Source organism: Sminthopsis crassicaudata, chromosome 1, assembly GCF_048593235.1.
Source record: "Sminthopsis crassicaudata isolate SCR6 chromosome 1, ASM4859323v1, whole genome shotgun sequence".
NCBI lineage: Eukaryota > Metazoa > Chordata > Mammalia > Dasyuromorphia > Dasyuridae > Sminthopsis > Sminthopsis crassicaudata.
Genome location: NC_133617.1, coordinates 721,329,089 through 721,345,843, shown reverse-complemented (window position 1 = coordinate 721,345,843; position 16,755 = coordinate 721,329,089). Strand labels below are relative to the sequence as shown.

The 16,755-nt window shown below is 40.2% G+C and overlaps 1 protein-coding gene across 1 annotated transcript in view; it reads left to right on the top strand.

Annotated features, from left to right (window-relative positions):
• Positions 1 to 16,755, top strand: part of GXYLT2 (glucoside xylosyltransferase 2) — a 77,278-nt gene that overhangs the window by 15,619 nt on the left and 44,904 nt on the right. Inside the window, exons 2-3 of the mRNA XM_074284095.1 lie at positions 10,512 to 10,701; positions 14,182 to 14,313. Of these exons, the coding sequence (XP_074140196.1) occupies positions 10,512 to 10,701; positions 14,182 to 14,313 (322 nt within the window). The remainder of the gene's footprint in view (positions 1 to 10,511; positions 10,702 to 14,181; positions 14,314 to 16,755) is intronic.

The window sequence follows — 16,755 nt, the reverse complement described above, 5'->3', positions numbered from 1 at the left end:
TAGAGCATTTTTTTTCTGGATATTCTCTTGGCTTTGTTACATCTGTTCAATTGTCATACTTATTTATATCAGGATATGCTTTTATCCCTCTTCCCACCTCCCAACCCCCTCTTTGTGGGCAGAGATTTTAAAATGTTTTTGATATGGCCTAATATGGCTCTCCTCTCTTACATAGCTCATCACCTTCATTTCTAAATACATATCTTCCTTCTTTCCAGAAGACTATCCTTCATAACAAAGAATAAGAAAGAGACTTAAAAAAGTCTAGCAAAATTAACCAAGCATTTCAATTGGATCTACAGTATACTCAATGTCTGACACCCAAAGTCCCCCAAATTCTGCTAGAAAGGAAAATGAAGTTTTCTTTCTTCTTCAGGGCCAAGCTTCGTTATTCTTTCTGGACTTTGCCAAAATCTTTTAGATTTCATTTTGCTTTTTTTTTTTTCTTTTTCATGTTTTATTCCCTTTTGTTTTAAGTCTGTCTTCACAACATGACTATATGTGGAAATATGATTAATATGATTGTACATGTATAACCTGTATCAGACTGTTTGCTATTTTGGGGAGGAGAAGGGAATAAGAGTTGGAGTTTTAAAAATCTTACGAAGATGAATATTGAAAACTTTACATATAATTTGAAAAATAAAATAAGTTTAAAAAAAGCCCAGCATAATAAAAAATAGTATTTTATTTTTTCCAATTACATATAAAGGCAATTTTCAATACTCATTTTTATAAGGCTCTGAGTTACAATTTTTTTTTTCTCTCCTTCCCCTTTCCCAAGACAGCAAACCATCTGTCAAAAAGTATTTATTATACACCTACTATGGCTGGGCACTGTGCTAATTGCTACACCTAATTTCTAGGAATACAAAGAGGCAAAAACCAGCCCCTTTCTTCAAGAAGTTCACAGTCTTGAAGAAGGAGACAGCAAGCAACTAAATATGTACAAAGAAGAACTTTACACAGTGTCTGACATATAGTAGGTGCTTAATAAATGCTTGCTTACTTGAACTTAATTATACAACATGTAGTTTCCTTTTTTTTTTTCCTCCCCACATATTTTAATAAATGTTTGTTCTATTTCATCGAATTGCCCTATCTGATGCTGGTGTGTTCAACATATTGCTATACCTGAGGCTCCAAACCCAGATGTTGAGATTGAAAACTTGTCTAAGAAAAGTAAATGTGGTCCTAATCAGCTATTCTGAATTGCCTCTAGGAATTAAATGGAAGAATTATTTCACCTTTCAATTAACAAAAGCAGGGTGATATCTTGTCAGATATATTGTAGGGTTTTTGTCCTAGTCTCTACTGGTCCACATGGCCTCCAAGGGCCCCTAGAGCTATGAGATTATGTGATTCTAAAATGGCAAGACCCTGGGTTTGGAGTTAGAAAGGTCCTTGGAGGCTCTCGGTCCAACCCCTTTATTCTGCAGGTGGAGCAATTAGTTGGAGCAGATGCTGCTTTTCTGGTGTACGTTCTTTCTTTCAGGAGTAAGACAATGTGTCCTAAATGCAAAGGTAGTTCCAAAGGCACCTTTAAAGAGATTCAACTGTGGGAGGCAGTTAGATGGAGCAGTGGATAAAACATGAAATGGGAAGGACGAGAGAGAGAGAGAGAGAGAGAGAGAGAGAGAGAGAGAGAGAGAGAGAGAGAGAGAGAGAGAGAGAGAGAGAGAGAGAGAGAGAGAGAGAAACAGAGAGAGAGAGAGAGAGAGAGAGAGAAACAGAGAGAGAGAGAGAGAGAGAGAGAAACAGAGAGAGAGAGAGAAACAGAGAGAGAGAGAAAAACACAGAGAGAGAGAGAGAAACAGAGAGAGAGAGAGAGAGAGACAGAGACAGAGAGAGACAGAGAGACAGAGAAGGGGGGGAAGAGAGAGAGAGATGGAGACAGAGAGAGAAAGGGGGAGGGACAGAAAGGAAGGGAGAGGCAGACAGACAGACAGACAGATTCAACTGAGGAGAAAGACCTGAGGCATTATAATGTTTCCTATAAGTGTAGCATATCATCCTTTAAACCAGTAGTCCTCAAACTTTTTAAATAGGGGGCCAGTTCCAATGTCCCTCACACTGTGGGAGGGCCTGACTATAGTAAAAACAAAAACTCACACTGTCTCCGTCCTCAGCTCATTTGCCATAATCAAGGTGGGTCACCATAAACATCCTCGGACGGGCTGCATCTGGCCTGTGGGCCGTAGTTTGAGAATCCCTGCAAACTATAAGCATCCATTCCCCTTGTCTCTTTTTTTTTTTTCAATTGTGGAGTTATTTTCCTCTGACTGCTTATGGACAGTCCTGACTTAGGTCTTACTTTAGGAGCTGGTTGCTTTACTAATAATAATCTCTAGCTTTTATAGAGAACTTTAAGATTTTTGTATGGCACTTTGCCATACTTTGTATACTTTGTATTATTATTCCCTGAGGCCAAGAGAGGTTTAGTGACTTGTTCAGAGTTTCCCAATTAGGAAGGGTCTAGAATGTGATTTGAACTCAGGGCATTCTGAACTCCAGTTATGGCATTTACACTCTTATTCACTGGCCAGTTGTAAAGCATCACATTTATGCACAAGCAAACTCTTTGAGGGTAGCACCTATATTTCTTGTTTTGTCTTTCTCTATCCAGTTCACTGCCTTGCACATAGTAGGTACCACATAGTAGGTACCAGATCGTAGATTGGAATGGATGAAGAAATTTAGCTCATTGATCGAGAGGGAGTAATAAAAAGGGAGCTGGAAGACAAGAGGAAAGACTCTGTGTGTAGAGTCAATTATTCACCTTAATAATTCAGTATTTTTTGCACTAATGGGCTGGAAAGTAAATACCACTTCACATAAATGCCGTATTTCATTATTTATAATCTCTAGAAATTGAGGTTTAATTAACTCTAACGCCTGAGACTTTTTAAGCTATTAAGAAAATGTTACATCTCCAGCAGCCGGGAAAACAAGTAACGGCAATTTTTCAGATACTCTGGAATTCCTAGATTTCTTTTTTCAAAGTTGGGAGGGGCCCTTAACCTTTATTTTGAAATTGAATTCTGGTGGGGAGGGGGAGACATGCCTGAGGTCCCATAGTGATTTAGGAGCAGAACCCAGATTCTCTGACTCCCTCAAAAGCACCCATGCTGAATATTAAAGTTTCCATCCCAAATAGAATTTTTGTTTGGGGTTCTTGCGAGCAGAGGGCTTGAGTCAGAGTAGATATAATTTGTTGTTTTCTTCTGGATCTGTCTAAAAGCAAGTCTTTCTTGTCTCCAAAGTCTACTCCATAGATAGCTCTGTAAGTAGAATGGGAAAGAAAGCTAGTATTGAGTCTTTGTAGATGCTATTATCTTTTCTCTTTAATCTGTTAGTTTCCTGAAGGATTTCTCCTTGATACTTATAATGGTATTCTGCAAATCCCTCGTTTACTTCAAGGCTTACCTCAAATGCCATCTCCTACATGAACCTCTTCTTGCTCACCCCCGATGCTAGTCTCTTCTCCTTTCAGATTGTCTTATATTTATTTCACAAGGATTTTGTACAATATATCTCTACTGTCCCTCTGATCTTCCTACTCTTAGCCAGTGATTCTCAAACTTTTTGGCCTCGGGACCCCTTAAACATCATTGAGGACCCTCAAGAGCTTTTGTTTATATGGGTTATATCTGTTGATATTTATAATCTTTAGGGCAGCTAGATAGTACAGTGGTTAGAGTTTAAATCCAGGCTCAGATACTTAACACTTGCTAGCTGTGTCACCCTAGCAAGTCACCCAAGCCCAGTTACCTCACCAAAAATAAATAAAATGAGATATTGATCATCTTCATAATTAAAATGTCATAGTATTACTTTTTAAAGAGCTTTTATCTCATAGACACCTAGAAAGGGTCTTGGATACCCCCAGTGGTCCCTAGACCACACTTTGAGAGCCATTATTTTAATCAACTCTGTAAGAACTATAAGTTACAGAGAAGGTGCCACCATAAGGTGATAGGGGAACGTTTCTTCACCTGAAACTTCCCTACACCTGGGAAATCGCAGTTCTATCCCTTGTTCTTCCATTTAAGAAATGCTTACCTATGTGAATGTCATCTTCTCCAATAGAATGAGCTTAAAGGTAGGGAAGACTTCATTTATGTTTCTGATTACAGTGCCTGATACATAGCATACATTTAATAAAAGTTTGACTGACTGATTTTTGTGGTAAATTGACTGAACTTGTTTTTTGCAATCACAGGATTATAGAATCTGGAGTGGGGTGGGACCTTTCTCTTATAATCAACAATTTCCACTGAGCTCGCTGATATATTTGAAATGTTATTGAGTGTGAGGAATCAGGAGCTCTGAGTTCTAGTCTTGCCTCTGCCTCTAATAGTTTGCACAGAAGAATCTTTTAATCCCTAGGTCTCTATTTCTTTATTTTCTTTTTTCTTTTTTAACATGTAAAGGGTGACGGGGTATGAGGATGAGTCCTGATCATTTACCAGAAGAGAGGGAAGGGCTGAAGGATTTCTTTTTCAGGCAACAGACAAAGGAATGCATTACCCAGCAACATTCAAGGCCTTGAACTCCATTTCTTTTCTCCAGATGTGTTCCAGATGTCTTCTGACTTTGTTCCCATGTGAATCAATAGAATTCAGTGAGATCCATAGGGTTTTGTGCTGTTATATCTTGGATGTACACTTCTCAGTATGTCTTTTAGAAACGGTAGTACTTTTTGAACAGGAGGTTGCCTTAGGATCATGGATTTGGAGCCGAAGTGACCTTGGAGGCTTAGTCCAACACCAACATTTGTGTAGATGAGAAAACAGGGGCCCAGTGAGAATAAGTGGTCTGGACTGGAGTCACAGAGCTGGTATCTGAGGCAGGCTTTGGTCCAGCACTCCACACATGATACTACCCCAGACTGGGATTGAGTCTACCACTATATACCTTAACATTTTTACTTGCTTCCATTTGGCAAAGTTTCGTTTCAGGGGGATAATTAGATCTGTAGGCACAGTGTTAAAAATGTCCAGCTTTTGGTTACCCACATCCTTGAGTAGCCAGAATTAGCAAGGCAAAAACTTTTTAAAAGGTCTTTACCATGATCTGCAGCTGTAATAAGGAATTCGAGTGCTGGAGATGAGCTGAGCAGAGCCAGCATGGGCAGGGAGCCTTGAGCTGGGCTGAACTGCCCCAGGAAAATTTGGGGGGAAATTCTGGGGCAGCTGCTGCCAGCTGTGAAAATATCTAGTCTTTCGGGAGCGAAAGGAAGAAGCTTCTGCCTTTTGAAGGGAAGGTTTTTGGTTATTGGTTTCCTGCATTTCTTTACCTTGGCAGGAAGGAAGCCCTGAACGTGGGGTTGGGGACCACAGAAGCAGCTGCAGAGCAGTTATAAATTCCTACCAAGCCACTGGAGCTGGTGACAGGGTGGATCAAGGTCTGAGGAAAGAGGAGAAGGAAGAGGAGGAGGAGAAATGAAGAGAAGGAGGGAGGAGAAAGAAGAAGAAAGGAGGAGGAAGAAGAAGAGGAAGGAGGAGAAAGAAGAGAAGGAAGAGGAGGAGGGAAAACAAGAAGCAAGGGCCCTTGCCAGTTTTCTCTATACTACATTGGTTTTTTCTAGTACATAGTAGGTGTTCTGTGAATGCTTGTTGAATTGACTTTAATTTAATTACAAAGTGACATTGGAAAGATTTGTTTTTTGAATGGTTAACACACCAGATGCTGCTCTTAGGGGTTGGTATTAACACTGGAGCAAAAAAAAAATTTAAAAATGGAAATCTTCTATTTAGGATCCTCTTTGTTGTTGGCTCTGTGTGTGCAGAAATGCTCTTTCTTAGAGTTATATAAAAACAAATAGCAAAAGCAATGACATTTGGCACAAGGCCATGGAGCTTCCTAACTTGCCTTTGATCCTGTCTCTCTGTAAGTGTGTATTATTATATTATAAGCTTCTTTCTAGGCAGTCACTCCGGGTAGTCTTGATTCAGCAACTGGCATGGCTCCACCTGCTAGAAGCCAGTTAATAAATGCTTTATGGGGATACTCATAATAGGCACTTGGAAATGGCATAAGGAGGTACGGATGATTCACCAGTGATGTCTCTGGTCAGTGTTTTCAGAGTAAGAGTCCCTCATCCTCTGAATGGGGATCACTGTAAAAAGGGGCTTTGCTTGCATATTTCTCAGAGTCCTAATTCAGTCCAGGCTTGAGAGGATTAATGAATGGCACCTCAGAGAGTGGAGGCCTGGCAGGAAGGGAGGAGGCCCATGGCCTTCTTGCTCAGGGTCTGACCCTGCCTCTGTTCTCATAGCTAGCAGTATTTCATGGTGGAAATGGAAAGAAAGGACTAAATGGGAGACTTTTGAGTAACAATATGTCACAATGGTGGACCCGGATCAGAGGAGCAGACTGGGTCCTTGCGTGAGAAGGAGAGAGGAAGGTTTGCTGGAGTTCTGGTAGAATGGTCCTCTCTAGGATCACCCAAGCCAAGAAGAAGAGTTAAAAGCGAGCCAAGGAATGTAGAATGAAGCTTGTGTGAGTCTTGAGGCTGCGAAAATTCTACTTTCATTGTATTGTTATCTAGTTGGTAAGGGGGAAATCTGTCTTGTAGGTGGGAAGTAAGTATCTGTTGAATTGAATCGCTGAGTTTTGGAGGATGCTGTAGTGGGAACAACAATGGACTGGAGTGGTTTAGAGCTGGAGACAATCTCAGATCCAACTCCCCCATTTTACAGATGGGAAACTGAGACCCTGAGATATGAAGCAGCTTACCCAGGGACATATGTCCAGTGAGTCTGAGCCAGGATTTGAACCCACGTCCTTTGCTATATACATTATACCATGCTGTCCAGGAATAAGGAGGTTTCTTTTCAAATGATTTTCTGCCACTTGCAGGAGTACGTGATCTTGGATAATACATCTGAACCTGAGTTCAGAATAAGGAAAATGGACTAGATGTTCTCAAAAATCCCACATGACTCTGAAAGTGTCCAATCCTAGCTGATCACATATTGTGGCAATAGGGGGGACTGGAAAGCATGAGTGTGAGAAGCTTTTTAATAGATAGATCTTTAAGCTGTGGTGATTGCTTATATATGGAGGAAAAAGGGGGAGAGAGGAACACAGAGACAGAGATGAGAAATACAGAGAGACAGATGAAAGAAAGAGATAATAGACACATAGAGGCAGAGACAGATGAGAGACAGACAGATACACACAAAGACAGAGACACAGAGAGACAGAGATGAGAGACAGAGAGACAGAAATATGGGAGAAAGACACATTTATACACACATAGAGACAAAGATGAAAGCGAGAGACACAAAACAATGAGAGACAGAGATACAGAGGCAGAGATGAGAAATACAGAGAGAAACAGATGAAAGACAGAGATAAGAGACACAGAGACAGACACACAGAGAAAGAGACACAGAGAGACAGAGATGAGAGGCAGAAATATAAGAGAAAGATACACATTTATACACACAGAGACAAAGATGAAAGCGAGAGACACAAAGACAGTGAGAGACAGAGACACAGAAAGAAATACATACACATATACACACAGAGATCATAGACAGAGGAGAGAATTAATTAGAAACATCCTCTGAGTCTCATCTAACAAAGAAAAAAAAATTTTTTAATTAAATAGTCAAAAGAATGAAGTAAATAGATTTCTTCCCAAAGTCTATAGCTCTGGGGGGGAGGGGGGCTTCAGCTTTCAAAGCCAGATTCTCTGCCATCATTAAACAGCACTAGCCAGTAATATTAGCCAGCTAAGTTGCCTCTAATAGAAGAATGGGAAAGGTGCCCACTTCAGTGACCTAAAGTTTCACCATCCATTGTGCCTGCACAAGACAGATTCATTACCTGAAGCCTGAGATGGCCCATGTAATGTGAGAGGTAGGCGGAGGGGGGCTGCTCTGTCCCCAGGGGCTGTTATTCCTGCTGGCCCCTCTCGGTTTTTTAAAAGTGTTTGTCACTGGACACCAAGATAGGCGGTAATCCCTGGCTCATATGTGGCTGAAAGGCCAGAGAACAGCTGAAGCGGGCCAATTGGCTTCTAATTCTGACCCAAGGGAAGTAAACGCATGGCTTTCCCAAGCACATGCAGGGCTGTGGAAACCCCAGGTTAATTGCATGAGCTTGAGCAGCTGGCACGTAGGAGATGGGAAGGGCAGGAGGGAGTAGTGGAGTGGATTTGCCAAGGCCCCAAATGAAGGAGAAATGGATCCAGTGCCATAGCTCTATGACCAGCAGTAAGTCATTTGGCCTCTCTGACAGAAACCTCAGTTTCCTTATCTGTAAAACAGATACACACAGAGGGAACAACAGCTATCAAGGTTGTGAGAACCAGATGAGAGCACGTCTACAAAGTGCTTTGGGAGTTTTAAAGGGCTGTTATTATCAATTAATTATTGTTGTGACAGAGCAGTGGGTGAGGGTGAAACCCTTAGGAAGGGACAGCTGTTGGGGTCTGGGGAACAGGGGTCAGTTTGCCACACAGGGTTAATTTTTAGGTGCACTGTGACAGAAATGTGGTCTCAGAAAGAAACGGGATGAATGTAATGTTCACTCTCAGAGTGACTTAGTGCCTGGAGTTTCTGAGCAGGCTTTTCTGGTACCAGTTCCAGTCTGAGATAATCAAATCTCAAAGCTTGCCAAATGACCCCACCCAGCTCTTCGACTCGTGTGATTGCGAAGGCAGCCAGGAGCAAGCCCTCTATTAGCTGAATAAGTAACGTGCCAATTTGCCCGGGCACTTTTGGAAAGCAGGTGGGAAGGAGGCATCCAATTCTCAAATTAATTTCAGTTGTCTCAAAGTGCCCCTTCCTGACCTCTTCCACTCTCTTGAAAACTCTTCTCAGCAGTCAGCGTGTTGGAGAATTGGCTCCCGCTCCTTGTTTGGAACAGATCTTTTATGGGGAGGAAATGTCTGTTGGGCAATTCTGGCCTCCCCGGTGGTGTTCTCGGGCCAGTGGCTGACTCAGTACCTGATACCTTGGTGTTGCAGATCACCCATTGCCTCTGTTTCTCTTCCACGCTCATCGGTTCCCTGAACCCGCAGTGAGACCCAGCCAGTATTCAGTTTGCGTGCATTAAGGCTCAGGGCTCTCACCAGGTTTAGAAATCCCCGTGTTTTGTCCACCTCCTCCCATTCTCTCTGACTTGCACATTCTCCTTTTCTGCTGTGGTCATGCATTCCACTCTTAAAATAAAAACATCCAGATGGGGGGTGGGAAATATCGTATTGCTCATATTACGTGGGAAAGTTGTGAAGGGTCCTCCTACCAACTTCTTGTTGGGGTTATGCCCAAATCAGATTTCCACAGCTTGTGGAAATAGAAGCCTCTTCAGCCGTCAGGAAGACAGGATCAGTTGTTAAAAATCAGCCGTGACATTTCAAAATGGGCTGGATTAAGCTTGGAATTGTAGTGTGGTAGCCAGTCCTTAGTGGAGGCAGAAACAGTTCAGATACCCTTATATACACACACACACACACACACACACACACACACACACACACACACACACACACATACACACACATACATATACGTATACATTGTATACATACTGGGATGTATACATAAATACGCACACATATACAATGTATACATATAAACACATGTATATAATATGTAAATATATATAGAATAGATACATTATATATTGTATGTATATACATACATACAATATATAATATTGTTCTTTAATCTGATTCTTTATGGACACATAAATCATATTATGTCAGTACTGCCCATGTGGTTTTCTTGGCAAAGATATTGGAGTAGTTGACCATTTCCTTTCCCAGTGGGTTAAAGCCCCCAGAAGTTAAATGATTTGCCCAGTTAGTATCTGAGGCAGAATTTGAATTCAGGTGTTTCTGACTCCAAGCCTAATGCTCTAGCCACAGAACTACCCAACTGCCTCAAACATAATATATACATACGTATTATAAAATTTTATATATATATAATATATACTTATCTATATTATACATGCATACATACCTTTCTGTGTTGTCTTTCTTGAGCTCCCTTCAGATATTAAGATTCAATCCTTCTTGAAATAACATGTCTACTTTTCATTTACCCATTTATCTACATATAGTATCTTTTTTTTTTAATAGTTTTTATTTGCCAGATATATGCATGGGTAATTTTACAGCATTGACAATTGCCTATCTACATATTGTATCAGCAATAACTATCAATGAGTGGAGGGCAGCAAGTGTTTTCAGAATTATCTTTGTGTCCCAGAGCCTAGTCCAGTCCAGGCCTGATACATAGTATTTACTTAATAAATGCATGTTGAATCGAATGGAATAAATATAGGTTTAAATTTGTTCTTTTCATAGAAATAGAATTGTCACAATGTTTATCGTATCATAAGATATAACAGATTTTGTCAGTTGGTGTGTTTTTAATTGGAGATAACTTACTTAGCACTTAAATGCTAGTTGACTGACTGATCTCACCATCTTGGAATGTTTTTATTTTTGTATTTTATTCCATGATGTTTTTATTTTCTCTCCCCAGAAAGCACGGGGAGCCAAAACATTCCCCAGCCTTGCCAGCAGAACAATGGATGCACCTGGCCGTTGTGGCATGTGGGGACCGTCTGGAAGAGACGCTTATTATGCTCAAATCAGCCGTCCTCTTCAGCTATCGCAAGATTCGATTTCACATCTTTGCTGAGGATTCACTGAAGCCTGAGTTTGATAAGAAGGTGAATTTATAGGAAACCGTAGTAACTGTAAATAACGTCCAGCCTAAATAAAGCTTGAACTTGAGCCTGATGGAAGTATCTGATCCTGATAGGGGAGGAGAGCTTGGATTTTCTGTTTTAGTTCCATGCATCAATCATGGAGACCATCATTTGATTCTGAGACCAAATCTGTTTATAAATACTTTACTTTCTCCTTTTTCACTTCCCCTTAATTTGACAAGTCCTGAGGTTTTTCCCTTGGGGGAGAACAAAGAACCTTTCTTGTTTCATACTATCTTCTCCATCCTCTTGTCTTATAACCTGCCGCTGGGCTAGTTAGAGTAATGAGAAATACTAAGAAGAATAGGTTGAGTAGAAGGTTAATGATAAGAAAGCTAGGAAATATTACATTTTCTGAGCAAAAAAAAAAAAAAAATTGGTTTAATGTCTTCATCAAGATTAGCCTGAGGAATATTTGGAATAAATTGAGATCATAAATTGGTTTGAAAATGCCAGAGGAAGAACAGGAATCAGCCGGTAAGGGGAGAGGAAGAAAAAGGGTGACCTCTAATCTGTCAGCCACCACTTAAATATCTAGTTAATTTAAGTACTAGCATTATTGTTATTTTTTTTAAGTTTTGTTGGTCCTTTCTGTTTTTACAATAGATATTTCCCCATGATTTCCCCCACCCAATAAATGAACCTTTCTTTGTAACAGAGAAAAGCTTTTAAGTAGAGCCCCCAAATACTGTCAGCTACAAATATTTGTTGTGTGTTTTGTACTAAGCATTGTGCTAATTTGCTGAGATTATACAAAGAAAGGCAAAATCTGTCCTTGTCCTCATGACCTTGCATTGTAATGGAAGAGATAACTGCCATGGACATGTCCAGTGTTAATCTTAGTTACATTGGAGTTAGTCTTAAGGGAAAGGAGAAAGTGGAATTTAAATGGAGTCTTGAAGAAAATACAGCTAGTAAATGTATGACCCCGGGCAAGTCACTTAATCCTGTTTGCCTCAGTTTCCCCATCTTTAAAATGAACTGAAAAAAGAAATGGCAAACCACCTCCAGATGGGGTCACAAACAGTCAAACATGATTGAACAACAAAAAACTATATCTTTTTATCTTGGTTTTGCTTCATTCATCATCAATTTGTACAAATGTTTCCATAGTTCTGTTTGTCTTTGAAAATCCCTCACCAAGAAAATAATAAATAAATAGGTAGGTGGGTAGATAGGTAAATAAATAAAGAGAAATTCCCTCTTAGCCTGACCCCTCCAGACTTCTCACCCCCTATTCTCCATCCTCTTTGATCCATTGACATATAACATACTCTCTCTTGGATCTGGGCAAGAGCTTAGATCTTATTGGATGTTTTCTTCCCCCATTCTTGGAGCTCTGCCTCCTGCTTCCCTGAAGTCTCACCTTCTGAATTCCTCCTTAATGCTAATGGCTTCCCTCTCAAATTATCTCTAATTTATTAGTCAGTTAACAAGCATTGATTGCTTGTGCTATGTGCACTGTGCTGGATCTTGGGGATACAAAAAAAATGTCCAAAGATAGTCCCTACTTTCAAACAAGAAGAAGCCACGTATAGGATAAATTGAGAGGTAATCGAGAGAGGAAAGGCCCTAGCATTAAAGAGCATCAGGTGAACCTTCTTTATAGAAATTGAGATGTTAGCAATGACTTGAAGGAAGCCTTGGGAGCCCAAGAGGCAGAGATGAACGACAGGATTCCAGGATGTGTCTTGTTTGTTTGTGGTGGGTTCCATGTTGTCTTTAGCATTAGACCATGAGCCCCTTGAGAGCAGGGGCTGTTTTTGTCTTTCTTTGTATCCACAGCATTTAGAGCAGCACTAGCACACTGTAGGCATTAAATGCTTGTCAGCTTGACATCTTCATAGATATTATTTTTTAGAGCAAAATAATGTCTTTGTTTTATATCTCTATTCAGCTCTTCTCCAATTCATTGGCACCCACTTGGTTTGCAGATGTTGGCACCTTAAAAGTCATCATGTGTGTTTTACTATGTTGAGTTTAAGGGGAAGTATTGGGGCAGGGGGAGAATAAAAGACCGAGACACAAGTTATATTTTCAGAGAGAACCTATCTGACAGCTAGAGGATTTGTCTGGAACGGGAGAAAGTTTCAAAGGCCAGCACGGCTGCCACAATTTACTTCATGTTTTCAGTTTCTCTTGTTCAGATTTTCTGACGACTTTCCACTGTATCAGAACTTCTGTATTCTAGGGTTCATTCTATTATTATCTTGCTAACTAAAGTGACAAAGGAGTTTATTTTTTATTTAAAACCCATTAAAGGTTTTTATTATAAAATATTGTGTGTTATACCACAGGATAATTAACGAATTAGTGAAATCACATTTAATTAGCATTTACTATGTGCCAAATATGTACAGAGCACTAAAGATACAACAGAAAAAAAAAAAAAAAAGGGAACTTGCCTGAAAGAATCCCTACTTCAACTGGGGGAGACCACACATATCAAAGAGCAGGGTGGGTAAAAAGGTTCAGAGATCCTAAGAACAAAATGGCAATATGGGTGGCAAAACCTGAGGGTATTTAGGGTGATACAGGGATCTAGAGAATAATAATGATAAGGATAATAACAATAATCATGACTTACATTGATATAACACTTTTAAAGTTGGCTCATTTTACACATAGTATTTCATTTGACCTTGTAACAAACAAACTTTTCAGGTAGTATTATTTCTACTTACAATTGAGGAAACTGAGTATCAGAGAGATTCATTGATTTGCTCAGAGTCACAAAGAACCAAGATTTTTTTCTGGCATTTTTTTTCCTGAGGCAATTGGGGTTAAGTGACTTGCCCAGGGTCACACAGCCAGGAAGTGTTAAGTGTCTGAGGCCACATTTGAACTCAGGTCCTCCTGACTTCAGGACTGGTGCTCTATCTACTGTGCCCTCCAGCATTGTAAATGCTAAAATAGTATTATGGATCAAGAGCTTGTAGTCTCAGAGACCATCTGTTTCAATACTCTCATTTTACAGGCTCAAATGGTTAAATGATTTATCTAAGGTAATCTGAACCTAGAACTCATTCCTCTTCCAGATAATGTTTGTATTTTTATTTGGAAGAGTAAGATAATGGGGGAATTTTAGGTCCTATCTATCTTTGTGGGAAATGTATAAAATGTATGTTTTTTTTTTAATGATCTCACCTAGTAGGATTGTGATTAGTAGGATTAATTAATAAATAACATTTTCCCCCTCCCCCCCCCAGCAGATATATATCTATACTGGTGCTGGTGGTGATGATGGTGATGGCAGCTTTGGTGATAGGATTAGTGGTGCTGGTGATGACAGCAGCAGCAGAACTCCAGCCAGATGTTAATGAGTACCCACCTTCTGACTTACCTGTTAAACCTCCCTCCAGCCTTTAATAGCATCACCTACAAGTCCTTTCACTCTTTCTCGAGATTTGATCTCCCCTCTTTTGCTTCCCTGTCTTTCAGTTGCGACAGTGGCCTTCCTCATACACAAAGAAGTTTGAACACAGCATCTATCCAATCACGTTTTCTGTTGGAAATGCTCAGGAATGGAAGAAGCTCTTCAAGCCTTGTGCCGCCCAGAGACTCTTTCTTCCGGTAGGGACACCTGGTTTTCATCAAAGGCCGTTTGGGAAGTAGGACTAAGTTGGTCTAAGTGTATTTGGAAATCACTACCTTAGACAAAAATCTTATTTCTTTCAGGTTGGTCTGTCCACAATTAGGATATTATCTGCTTGTATTTTGAAATATTCCTCACTATACAAGTGGTAAACAATTTAGATGTGTTTTTCTTTTATTTTTAAAATTTTTTGATTAAATGGAGCTAAGTGAGACTAAGTCAGTCATAGCAGCATTATTCAACATCTGCTTTATCGGGTATTAGGGATCCAGAGAAATCAATGAAAGAACTCTTGATCTCAGAGAGCTCGAGTTCTAATGGGGAAGATGGCATGGGTAGGCAGCAATAAATCAATCAGAAAACAGGGGTAATAGTGGGCGGTACTGTACTAAATGCTAGGGGGATACTATGCACACATAGCAAAAACCTGATCGGCTCTTGAAGAACTATCTAGCTAGCTATCTACATATATTTATTTATTTGTTTGTTTGTTTATTTGTTTATTTATTTATTTATGAACAAATATATATATATATATATATATATACCCCAAAGAATAATGATTTTTTGGTATATGTGGTATGTATGGACACACATACATAAAATCTACCAAGTATCAAATATATAAAAAGCTACATTATAAGAAACATCTCTTCTTTGGTATGTGTGTGTATACACACACACACACACACACACACACACACACACACAAACCTATATATACATATATACATGCATACATATAATACATATGTACATAGTGAGTATATGTATGTATGTACACACACACATAGAATATTGTAGTTTTTTGTGTTCTCAAATCAATGGAAACTGCATGTGATCATACCCTGACCTAGAATCGTGATTTCCTTTCCACAACTGAAAGAACAAAATCTCTTACTGTTGGTTTCCATTCATTCTCTGCTGACTGAATGTTCCTTTTTGAATGACAAATGGATGCTGCCATTACTTATCTTCTGTTGATAATAAAGAACAGTCCTTCCTTCAAACAATAAAGGTCGATTATAGTTGGCAGTGCATTTACCTTTTTTCAGCAGTATAGCCTGGCATCAACTTATAAACTTGGCATTTCAGAGGCATAATAGAGATGTATTGAGCCTTGAGGTAATTTAAAATCAAGTCAAGGTGGAATTTTCCCTTGTAATCCATCTCTTTAAAAAACCAAGTCCGATATGCTGCTGAGGTATAGCTCCGGCAATAGGCTCAGACAAAGAATCTTAAAATATAAGCATCTGAGTGGAGTTGGTTGGGAAGGAGCCACAGCGAGCTATTCTTAGCCACTAGGTAGAGAATCCACACCAGGCCCCCCTAAAACAGAACTGGAGTATTTGGTGGCCAGCATTCAGAATCACAGAATTTTGGAGTTGGAAGAAACCTTATTGGCCTTTTAGTCTAATCCACATGAAAGGTATTGTCAGTGTAGCATACCTGACAAGAGGTCATCCAATCTTTGCTTGAAAAACTCAAAGGGAAGGAAACCACCACCTCTTCAGGGGACCCATTCAGTTTTTGGACAGCTCTCCTGCCCCCCCCCTCCTCCTCTCCCTTTTCCTCTTCCTCTCTCTCTCCTCCTCTCCCTTTCCTTCTCTTCTTCTCCCTCTCCTTCTCTCTCTCTCCCTCCCCCTCTCCTTCTTCCTTTCTCCCTCTCCTTTTCCTTCTCTCCCTCTCCTTCTCTTTTTCCTTCTATCGCTCTCCTTCTTCTTCTCTCCCTCTCCTCCTCTCCTTTTCCTTCTCTTCCTTTCCCTATCCCTCTTCTTCTCTCCCTCTCTCTCTCCTCCTCCTTTTTCTCCCTTTCTCCCTCTCCTTTTCTCTCTCCCTCCCCCTCTCCTTCTTCTCTCCCTCTCCTCCTCTCCTTTTCCTTCTCTTCCTTTCCCTATCCCTCTTCTTCTCTCCCTCTCTCTCTCCTCCTCCTTTTTCTCCCTCCCTTCTCCCTTTCTCCCTCTCCTTTTCCTTCTCTTCCTCTCCCTCTCCCTGTTCTTCTCTCCCTCTCCCTCACCTCCCCCTGTTTCTTCCCCCCCTAAATCTAGTTCTTTGCAACTTGCCAGCTGTTCTTGCTAGCTCTGGGGCCAAAAAGGAGTCTAAACCCTCCTTCCAAGGATGGCTCTTCAAATACTTAAAGACAGCTATTATATATAATATATAGCTATTATAGCCCAAAGTCCTTCTTTGCTAGGCTAAGCCTGCATAGTTATTTCAAACAGTTCTCATATGACTTAGACTCGTGGCCCTTCACTTTCCTGGTGTCTTTTCTCTGGTCAGACATCAATTGAGCAGACAGAGGGCAAGTGTTTATTAAGCCCTTACTGGATGCCAGATATTGGGCTTCTTGCAGCTAGATGGTGTTTTTTTTTTTTTTTTAAATCAGAGGCACTCTCTTTGAATGCCTACATGGATTCTTA